General features: G+C 39.5%; 1 protein-coding gene and 2 non-coding genes across 5 annotated transcripts; all 3 read right to left on the bottom strand.

Annotated features, from left to right (window-relative positions):
- Nucleotides 1-273: 273 nt before the first annotated feature.
- On the bottom strand, nt 274-10,487 carry CCT6A (chaperonin containing TCP1 subunit 6A). Of its 3 annotated transcripts, XM_055561225.1 has the most exons (14): nt 10,204-10,487; nt 9,705-9,768; nt 8,228-8,362; nt 7,212-7,385; nt 6,539-6,642; nt 5,840-5,950; nt 5,464-5,623; nt 5,296-5,378; nt 4,323-4,419; nt 3,859-4,006; nt 3,311-3,444; nt 2,505-2,607; nt 1,466-1,538; nt 274-1,207 (listed from the first exon to the last, which is right to left on the bottom strand). In XM_055561225.1, the coding sequence occupies exons 1-14, from the start codon at nt 10,338-10,340 to the stop codon at nt 1,135-1,137; spliced, it is 1,596 nt and encodes a 531-aa protein (XP_055417200.1). In that variant the 5' UTR covers nt 10,341-10,487; the 3' UTR covers nt 274-1,134. The 3 variants fall into 3 exon arrangements, with proteins under 3 accessions (XP_055417200.1, XP_055417202.1, XP_055417201.1); XM_055561227.1 differs by lacking the exon at nt 274-1,207 and having other exon boundaries at nt 1,536-1,558; XM_055561226.1 differs by lacking the exons at nt 274-1,207; nt 1,466-1,538 and adding an exon at nt 1,609-1,912.
- On the bottom strand, nt 3,676-3,816 carry LOC129638273 (small nucleolar RNA SNORA15). The gene has a single exon (XR_008707776.1). It is a non-coding gene; the product is annotated as a small nucleolar RNA SNORA15 (small nucleolar RNA).
- LOC129638274 (small nucleolar RNA SNORA22) lies at nt 7,519-7,652 on the bottom strand. Its single transcript, XR_008707777.1, has one exon. It is a non-coding gene; the product is annotated as a small nucleolar RNA SNORA22 (small nucleolar RNA).
- Nucleotides 10,488-11,374: the final 887 nt, after the last annotated feature.

Genomic DNA, 11,374 nt, shown 5'->3' with positions numbered 1-11,374 from the left:
GCATCGGAGGATGAGAAGGCTGGATGGCATCACCTATGCAATGGATGTGAACTTGGGCAAACTGGGAGATGGTGAGGGGCAGGGAGGTCTGGCGGGCTGCAGTCCATGGGGTCGCAGAGAGTTGGTCGGATACGTCTGGGAGACTGAACAGTCTAGAGGCCCTGCCAGTTCAGAATCCCCTTCATTAAGTTGTGAACCACAGGATGGATGATTTCCTTCCCTTTTATATGCAGATTCCTTTTGTACCCTGGAATACCATCTTGACAGCAGAGAAAAGTTTTAACTTCATATTTATTACACACTCACTGTAGGCAACTGCCAACTCCTCAAAACACAAAATTTAGCAACACAACTTCACTTTCAAGGGCTTCAGATATACCTACTGTATTTGTGCGAACATGTAGAAGAGAACAGTTTTTAAACAGGACACTGCTGGATTTAAGAAGGGTATCAGTATAAGCAAAGGTTCTGAGCTGTGAAAATAACGATCTTGCCAGAAAATCTACCTCACTAGTCCTTAGTCACCATATTTTCAGTCGTGTTTTTAACCTCTGCCTTTATTTTGCCACTTTATACTTTTAGCTCTTTGAACCCCTCTTGCCTCTAGTTCCATCTTTCTACTCACGATAACTTAACACTTCTGGGAAGCATTTTAGCAAAACTACTTTAAATGCATGAAAAGTCCAAAGTATGCTCGGGAAGCAGGAATGCTTCAAAACTTTAGGTTATTTAAGTCTTACGCTTAATGACAGGGAACTATTGGAAATAAATTAAAATACATCCATTAGAAGAAATTATTAAACTATTAAAATTTGGTTTTCAATGAATATTTAATAACAATGTAGATAACATATGCTTATCTAATATTTTTATATCACTGAGGGTAAAGCAAAATGTCCTGTTTACTGGGTAAGTATGACCTGCTGTATGTGGACACTGCAGTGCAATTTTAAAAATACTGTAATTACAATTTCAGAACTTCAGAATCTGAATAGGTGCCAGTGTTCTCTCCTTTTTTAATATGGGAAAAGAAAATCCTTTGAAGATCATTTGAAGCTTGGACCAAAATTCCATAGCTATATTATTAGGATCACTCTGTAGTCTTCAGGATTCAGATACAAGGGAAGCTTCAATTCAACCTTTTAGAGAAGACATTCCAGCTCTCATGATCTCATCAACCAGGAGAATGTTGGTGGCAATCACAGTGCTGAAAACGGGGGGGGAAAAATCAAGACAGCTCAGGTTTGAGGTATGAACTCTAATTCAACTCCATCTCCAACTAACTTGTGCAAATTATGTCAAATTCCCCCCGTACCCCTACATACACAGAAGGCTAGCTTCAGGTGCTATACTTCCGACTGATTACATTTTCTTATGGAAAGAAAATTAAACAAAATGTACCAATTTTAAAAAGTATGAAGGCTCCCTAAGTGTTATTTTACAGTTCTGGCTTTCCCAAACTTACCAGGAGTGAAGAAGCTGTTTCTTTACACAATAGTTATCCCATATGCCTGCTTCTGCTGCTACCATTGGTTCACCTGAAAAGTAACTCAGTCTTCTTAAAATCACATAGAGCAGGTTCATAAGATCAGAATGCTGTCTAAAAGAACTAATAAGAGTATTTTGTGCTGCTTTACTTATCAGTGTTTACTCATTTCCTCCAGTATTAACTATGAGAACCCAAAGTTCCTCAATTAGCCCAATGTTGTATTACAGACCATGACTCCTATGCACAGCAGCTTTGATGAGTGGCTGATCTCTAGTTAGAATACTTTCAGTGACAGGAATGCTCTATTTGGCTGCCAAACATTTGAACATGTATCTTTTTCTGGAGACACTCCTGTTTGTCCATATTAAAGTATAGCACTTGAGCTATAATCTGGCTCCAGAGAAATCTTTATTAACTGGGAATCTGGGAATGACATATACACATTATTATATATAGAATAGATAGTAAGAACCTACTGTATAGCACAGGGAACTCTACTCAATACTCTATAATGATCTATATGGGAATAAACTCTAAAAAAAAGTGGATATATATATATATAACTGATTCACTTTGCTGTACAGCATAAACACAACACTGTAAATCAACTACACTCCAATAAAAATTTAAAAAAGAAACGTTTTACATTAACTTGAATATAAATGCTGCTGTTCACAACAGGTCTTCCACATACTGCACAGATGTATGTACATCTTCCACTTTCTACTTGTATGATCTGTATTACACTGGCCTAAGATCAGAGCCTTCATCATTTCATTAGATTTGGTTCCCTCTTCCAGCTTTTGCTATCCTTAGCCTGTTTTCACCCATAAATATGATCATCAAATATATCACTTTAATCAAAGTCCCTGATAAAAAGGTTGAGTAAAACAAGCTCAATATGAAACCCTTCAACATACACCTGAACCACCTACCACAACTCAGCAATATCACCAATCTGTACTCTACTTATAGTATCTAAATCTCCCCCTTCAAACGGTTGCATCCTCCTTACCAGTGTTCAAGTCCACACCCACAAGCTGACCGGATTCTGAATGTTCTGCTTGAACTTTAACTAGTGTTTCCTGAAGGTCAAAACCAGAGTTCTGAGCAAGAACCTAAAGGGAAACAAATGTAACTATTTAAAGACAGGACCTACTAAGTGATAGTCAAGTCTAAAATAAAGAAATAGTATTTCAAACTAACAGTTAAAAAAAACTAATGAATGCAGACTGATATTAATGTTCACTTTTACACAATGACTAATATACATTACTAACCCATTCACCAATCCACCTCAATCTCAGCAATACACTAGCCATAAACTGTACCTTCAAATGAGCACACAATAGAAAACCAACATATGAATCTTTCTCCAACTCTCTGCGACCCCATAGACTGTAGCCTGACAGGCTCCTCTGTCAATGGGGACTGTTCAGGCAAGAATACTGGAGTGGGTGGCCACGCCCTCCTCCAGAGAATCTTCCAACCCAGGGATCGAACCCAGGTCTCCTGCATTGCAGGCATTCTTTACAATATGAGCCACCAGGGGCGTCCATATTAATCTTAGTTTAAAACAAATAAAAAGAAAAAGCAAGCTTGTACTCAAGGATAAGTCCTACACTACAACTTCAGATAGTCAAGCCTCCTGTCCAGAGGAACCAATACATTATATATGGAGAAACACCTGTCCTAATGTTAGGGTGAAAATGGATGATATCTATTTATTCAAAATCCACATTATGAAAAAACCCACATCAAAAGCTTTCATCGGATGAATCACTTTGGCATAGTTTAGAAAACTGTTACAAGCATTCACACCTTGGGAATAATGAGCAACGCATCAGCAAATGCTTGAACTCCAAGCTGGGCCCTGCCCTTTACACTGGGCTTGTATTTAACCAGGGCTTCTGCCATTGCCACTTCCACTGCGCCAGCACCTGGGACTACACAGCCTGTTGGGTGAGGGGAAGAGGAAAATGCTAAGATACAGAGAACATAAAACTGTTGAGTCAATTATAAGGAAAAATATACATAAAATTAAAACACAAGAAAGCCATTAATTTGAGAATTCCATGTAACCACAGCAAGTTTAATACTGCATTTGAAAGCGATACAAGCAACATCTCAAACAACAGTATGATTTAAGGAGCACATGGCAAATCCTGCAAGCTTTTAGCTCATTTATTTGTATCCCCTTTTTAACAACAGCATGCTATGAAAAAACTTAGCATACCATCATAGCCATTTTAAAAGGAAAACCTTACTTTTGCATGGTGTCTGGCTGTGTAAACTACTGACAAAAAGAACACAGTATTCAGCCATGCCTTTTAGACTAGAAAAAATAATAAACACAGGGAGGATCTTACCATCATCAATAGCATTTTTAACAGCCCTCAAGCCATCTCTTATTGCATCTTTGATTTGAGTAAGCGTGTGCTTATTTGGTCCTTTGATCAATAATGTGACAGAGCGAGGATTGTTACATTTCTCAATAAAGGTGAACTTTTCTTCTCCCTGTGTGAAGAGATAGTATTTTAAAAAACAGGATATGGTTGTGCAAGGGATGACCAGAGGAGAGGGGCTTATGGAGGAATAAATGGGGTATTAATAGGGCACCACACTGATCACATTAAAGCTAATAATTTCTTTGAAAAAAGGTTACATAAATGAAATGTGATTTTCCCATCAAGGGCTTATTATTACTATGTACAAATCATCAAAATGTATGTAAACAAAGCAAAAACATTACCCTGAATTTCGAAGAATTTTTAACTACTGAAGAATTCATGAACCAAAAAGTAGTATTATTTTGGGAAGAAAGTACACTTACCAATGTATATTCATAGACAAGTCCTGCATGTCCCAAACAATCAGGATTTAGGTCATCAAGAGAATTTAGGGCTATCCCACCACAAGCAAGAGTCAGCCTGAAATATTCAAGTATTTTAAGGGAGATGCAGAAGTGCTTTTATTAGTTATATCTAGAGGTTAATTCTTTTTAGAAAGCAATCTTTTTCAGAATTACATACTAAAATCATGTTCTAAAATATATTTTACATAAGCCTTTCCATTTGCCACCAACCAGCTGAAAACTGGTCTTTTCTCCTAACTCCCCGTTTAAACCACTCTCCTCAAGTCAGTAAATACTCCTCCGACATGAAATCTAAAGATGCACCACGAGCTCTGCGGGAGAAATATTCTCTCAAACCCTTGATGCAGTCTCTTGATAAGGAAAAAACGGTACCATATAGGTCATCGTTTCAAAATAAAACAAGTATGTATCAACACTCATAGCAGCACTATTCGCAAGAGCCAAGGTAGAAACCCAAAGAAATGTCCATGGACAGAAAAATGAATCAACAACACGTGGTATTATTCATCCTGAAAAAGAAATGTGATCCCAACACATGCTACAACATCAACTTTGAAAAGTTTACACTAAGTGAAAATAAGCCAAATGCAGAAGGACAAATACTCCATGATTCCCTTACATGAGGTACCAAATTCATGAGACAGTAAGTGGACTAGTATTTACTGGCAACACTGTGTACAGTTATTGTTTAGAAGTACAAATTTTCCATTTGTGATGGAAAAACTTCTGGAAACGAACAATGGTGCTAGGTGTACAACAATGTGAATTTCACTGAATTATATATTTTAAAATTATAAACTTAATATTATGCATATTTTGTAAAAATAGAAAATTAGAAACTCACAAAAATAAGAGGGAAAAAAGGAATAATCCAAGTTAACTTGCAAAATAAAGTGAAATTCCTGTCACACAGATAATCTGCCACCCGTACCTTTCCATGTTTCTCCTTTTAGCTCTGCGCAGAGCTATTATGCCTTCTTTGGCAAGAGCATCTAAGGAAAAGGGATCAATTCCCTGTAATAACAACAAAAGAAGTTTCAATATTTTACCATTAAAATAAAAATAGATACAGACTAGTTTATAAAATAAAATTTTTCACCTTTTGATTAATAACAACAAAACCTTTATCTGAATCACCACAGACTTTCTTTTTCAGTTCGATTATTTTTTTAACTCTGTCTTCAATGAATTTCCTTTCAGCTTTCACTAATTTCTCTCTCTCCTCTGCACTCTTGTAAAAAAAGCCAGAATTCACTTCTCTAAAAAAGAAGTTACAGACAAGGGAGGAAATATTTAGCAACTGGTCACCAAGCTCCAATGCCACCCCCTGGTATGCTTTCAGAGGCTATTTCCTAGAATTTTCTGAATCCCTGGAGGCACTTTGCCCTTTTTAGTGGAGACACTGAGTCTTAGGGGGAAGAAAAAAATGACTTGACCCAAATGCCAAGCTCTTTTCTAAGGAGCTATAAACTCACGTTTTTTCATATTCTAATGACACGTTGCAAGTGAGGATGTATGCATCTTCCACTCTCTTCTTCATATCAGGATGCCGTGCCCCATGGTCCAAAACAAGACCTCTGATTAAGCTGTTAAAACACGTAAAAGATTATATTCTTACTTCCAGATGGGGGTGTAAAATATGCTAACAAAATTAGAACACTGAGACTGTACTGACAATTTTCACACAATCAACTTTATTTCTCGAGTTATTTGAATATGACTTTTAGGTACTACCTAAGAAGGTTCAATTGTGAAAACGCAAAATTCCAGAACATGACAAAAACAAGCCATTCAAATTAAAGCCACAACCCTTTCTTATACAGAAAATTCTCCACAGAAACAGTCACAATTGGTTGCTATTAAACTGGTGATCACCTCCTTTTAAAAATGTTTTCAAACTAGGTCTCTGAAATAATTTATCTCTAAAATTCCTCAAAGTCTCCTATATGCTCTGTACTCAATAGTTCAATAAATGCCAAATGACTGATGTAGCTGACTTTCCAGGATCATTCTGACTATAAATACAAAAAACTGACTTCAAGAGATAACAGTGCTGAGTAAATGATAACTTGTCTAAGCAATATACATTAATTCAAAAAAAATTAGGCAAAAATAGGTATTGTGTAAGCTTCAAATGTGTACTCTTAAGTATTTCATAGCATTCTAACACCTACCTTGTATCTGTTTCAGATTTATGTTTCATCTCCATGATCTCAACCATGAAGAGGTCAATAGGTTCATCTTGTTTTTTAATGGCCAAAATGGAGTCCACTACGGCCTGCAACAGGAGTGTAACCATTCAATGAATTTGATTTGCGGAAGTTGAGACATTTATGGTAATTATTCTTCACAGATGTTTAAAGCAGTTTCTTGTCTTTGAAAATCTCTGAACTGATCTAAGTCTTTTTCTACACGCTAACAGAACAGAATGCACTATGTGTCAAGGGCTGGAGTAATTTACATTCCTGAAACCTCTATTGTAATTAAAGAACCATTGACACCTCTACAATAAAAAATACTGACAACAGGAAACTTTTTAATAATAAAATCTCCATTTTATAAACCCCCTTTACTGAAAGGTCTGATTATATCTTTGTAACCTGGCCAGGAATACTACTAATACTATGATTTTCTCACTTTACTTCTTCTAGGGACACAGATCAGGTTATTACTGCCACAAAAATGAACTTTATGGCTGACCAAATATTTAGTTGACACAGTATGACACTGTGAAGAGTTTAGATGGCACTCTCTAGTTGCAATTAGTAAGAATACTGATATTTCCAGTTGCCAGGGGTTCTCAGTATAGGCGTAAAGTACCAGACACATGTCAAACTTAACACATACCTCTGTTAAGACATCTGCAAGTTCAGCATGAACTTTAGTACGTAGAGATGTTCTGGCCACGTCTATAAGTGTTTCCCTGTCCATCTCTTTGCTTACTTTGACTTGTTCCAAGAACTGAAGTGCCTTTTCCTTTGCAGCTTCAAATCCTTCTGTAATTATTCTGGGATGAAGACCCTATAGTAAACATACAATTACAAAACCACCACTAACACTAGAAATCTTCAGGTAGATGCCAACTACAGTTCATTACAAAGCAAATTTATGAAAGTTTATTCTGCATCATTCATAGCCTTAAACACAATTAATACAATGTGCTGACTTTCTGAATACATTTAAAAGGATAAATAGTCCTTTCAATGCAGAGGAAAAGAACAGACATTACTCTAGCACAGAGTCAAAGCCAAGGGAACTACAAAGCACGCTTGGGTGTTCACTGTGCAAACCACAAGGGATAATGCCCCAAACTCAAAATTGTGTCATAACAATTTGACTATTACATCTTTTCTATAGGTAATCTGAAATTAATTCACATCATTTCCTAATGAAAAACAGGGAGACTGTTTTTCAGCCTGTCTTTCTCTTCCCAAGAAATCCTTCCTACATCAGACTAGTACTGAAGTTTGCTTCACCTGTGGAACTACTGAAAGTTAAAAATTTATGGCATTCTTAAATTTTGTTGACTCTTTCGTTAAAAATATGCCATCTTGAATATCCCATTTCTAGATCTCAATTATTAAGCTATGTTATAGACATACAAAAAATTATATATGGAACGCAACTTGATTGAAAAAACAAAACAAAAACACCTTCCAGGCCAACAAAGATTCTTCAGCTCGAGGATGACAATAAATTTGTCAGACAAGGATACAGACTCTGGTTCCCAGATTTAAGCCCTTTGCTCTTTACATTCCATTATATGGCCTCAGCTACTATCAGTACATCAGTCTGTAGGAGTCAAACTGAGATTATTTCTTATTGACAACGAAGTTTCAAAGAAACACAAGCATCATGTATACTTCAGAAATGTAGAGGTCCGCCTGCTTCAGCAGCTCTCCGATGATGAGGACATTGGAAGTGGTGCCATCACCAGTTATGTCATCCTGGGCTGTTGCTACTTTGGCTATTAAGGAGGCTGTTGGGTGCTGAATTTGCTGCAAGTAGAGAAAGAGAAAAATTCCTTAAACAACTTAAAATTAAAATAGTCCAAATATACCTTAAGATGTGTAAATGGCTAATCTATTTGCACAAACTGTCAAAGTATGCAGCTACAAATTGCTCTGATTAAAAACTCATGATTAGCTATTCTGAGTTATCAGTTTATGATGACAGTAACATTTTCATGTATAAATTTACTTCTCAGATTATCTTGACTTTATCGATGAGGAAATATGAGGCCCAGTGAAGGTTTACTCAAGGTAATAGAGCTAACAAGTAATAGCAACAATTTCAAATCCATGCAAGCCTCTTTATAACAAATGTAGGATTCTTGTGAGAATAAACCAAGTGCCTTTTAAAAATGAAAGCTCAGCAGCACAGTTATTATTTGGCACTGCGCAAACAATTTAAAACAGAAAAAGAACACTTAGCCTCTTTAGCAAATATTACCACAGTGGATGTTAAGTCACTGTGGAACAGTTTCGGAAGAACAAAATATTAATGTTTGTCACCCACAGATTCTTAACTACAAAGTATCCAATCATGGCTCCTGCACTGTTCTTGTCTCCTTTATTGTCCGTTTATGTCTTATGGACACTGACCATTTTAAGAATCTAAACAGACTAGCTTATTAGATTAGGTAAAATTAAATAGTCAGATAAAGATAGCTTTTCTGACATCGACTTTAAAGTATGACTCCTATTTTTTTCTGCAAGCAGAGGCCACCACTTAACCCACCAACAAAAACTACACCTTCCAGGTTAGCTAATTCATACTGAAGATAGTAACAAAACATCTGGACATTGACGGTAAGATAACGCTATTTTCAAAACCTTAAATCTTATTTTAAACTCAAAGCATAGGCAAGTCATTTCCTTTTCTAGGATTTTAACTGTTTTGGGGAACTTAGGGAAATGACCGCTCCTCTCAATAACCTCAGATTCTTAGTCACTGGGACTTTAAAAATGGTCGAGTTTTATTTCTACTTCAGATGGTGGTGGTGAAGTGTGATGTAACACACAAGAACTGCTTGAAAAAGTATAACCATTCTGTCGCATTTTGCCTATGTCATTCCTCTTAGTTCTTCAGGTTTTATTAGAATTTTAATTAACACCCTTTAAAGAAAGCCTTAAATGGTAAGAGTAAGGGATTCAAAGTAGACTTTATTAGACTCCAGGGCTCCTCACTATTCGGTACTGTCAATTATAGTACTGATAACATTTTTTCCTACTCCTTCCACTGTCTGGAAAACTACCTTTTGAGAGTAAAAATCTTTCTACAAATCAAATGTACTACGGAAAACCAAGACACTTTGGATCTGGGACAGCAGCCTCTCACCATTTCATGAAGCAGCACATTTCCATCTTTAGTGAGTTTGATGTCTCCAGCACCAGAAACAAGCCTGTTCAATGGGCAGAAATGAATCGCACTGTGACTTTTTCAACGGAGATCAAGTTAAGAGGCCCTTAACAATCGGGTTTTACCCAGATCTTCAGAAGCTGGGGCCAAGGGGTTGGTTCTCTGTACCCTGCTAACAGGGATGGCGCAGTGCTCACCCCTCTAGTGTCTGGAAAAGAGTCTGAAAGGGCGCTCAAGTCCCAAGCGCGGGGGGGCGCCGCGCACGCGGGCAGCTTTGTTCTCGGCGAAGGAATCGAGCATCAGGAAACGGCCAGGGCAAAAAATACGACCCAACCGGGGCAATACGGGGAAGAAGGGCAGCAGTAGCGAGCGCACAGGCCCAGAGGCGGCGAGTTCCAGGCCTCGGTCCCCGGCGCAGGCCCGCGACAGCGCGAGGTGCACGGTGCCCGCCCGCCCCTCCCCGCCAGTCCCGCCTTACATCTTCATGGTGCCCTTAGGCCCCAAGTTGGTCCTCAGCACGTCCTGCAGCCCCCGGGCCGCGCTGATGTTGACCGCCAACGCCGCCTGGGCTCGGGCCACCTCGGCCTTGGGGTTCAGGGTCTTCACGGCCGCCATAACTGACCCAGCAGAGGAAGATAAGGGGACGCGGCGTGGAGAAAAGCCCTGAGCCGGTTCAGCGTGGCTGGGAGGCGCTATCCGGGTCTTCTGGAACAGTCGGGTGCGCCGGGCCCGCCCCCAGCGTGCCCGCGCGCCGCCGCCACTGGGCCGCGGGCCGGCCGGCGCCGCTCATTGGGTCGCGGCCGAACGTAGCCCCGCCCCTCGCGTCGTCCGCGGCGCCATTGCGTTCGGGCGGAGCTTGTATCCCTGCGACCGGCAACCGGGGCTCCCAGCGCTCCAGTGTCGCAGGTGGTTGGGTTCCGGCTTTGCGGACCCCGGACCTGAGGACGTAGGCGGAGCGAGCTTGTCGGCGCGTGACTGGAGAGGTGGCTGCTTTTTCGCGGAGTTCTCCGGCCTTAGGTTGTAGGGTGGGCCTCCTCCATTCCGCACTCGCGCCGTTTACTTTTTTCCTCCCTTTTTGAGTTTATCCCGATGACCAGAGTTTTCTGGACTATGTACAGTGTGCTGGGCGGTGTTCTAGGTGCTTTGGCGGTTACAAAGCGGACCTGAAAAGGACCTTTGCCTAGTATCCTAGGTGTTTTAGGCCTAGGGAAGAAGAGCTATAGGGCAAGGTGGAAAGTGCTAGAAGCCTTAGAAAGCTACCTGATTGGGGCGATGACAGTTGAGAAGCAAGAGTCGGTTCACCCCTCGGGCTTACGACACAGTGCTGAGACCTCAGGCTCTCAAGGCAGGTTTGCAAACTCAGAGTTGGCCAAGCAGTGGTGTCCAGCCTGTGAGAGGACTCCCTTATTCTGAAAGATGTCCACAGTTGTTTCTAGTATCCAGTTCCCGCCTCCCACCTAGATACCAGGTATTCTCTGATATTTTTGTTTTTATATTTTATTTTTATAGGTCATAGCTAAAATTGTTCAGAATGTAGAAAGTGACAAAGGGTATATGATGAAAAGTATTTCTGCCTCCTCTACTTCAATTTTCTCCTGATATATATATACCTTTAGATACTCTGAATTTCCCAGATGCTGTCTGGATTT

The sequence above is a fragment of the Bubalus kerabau genome, chromosome 23 (genome assembly GCF_029407905.1).
Source record: "Bubalus kerabau isolate K-KA32 ecotype Philippines breed swamp buffalo chromosome 23, PCC_UOA_SB_1v2, whole genome shotgun sequence".
Taxonomy (NCBI): Eukaryota; Metazoa; Chordata; class Mammalia; order Artiodactyla; family Bovidae; genus Bubalus; species Bubalus kerabau.
Note: the sequence above shows the minus strand (reverse complement) of the source record. Positions and strands in the feature narration are given on the sequence as shown.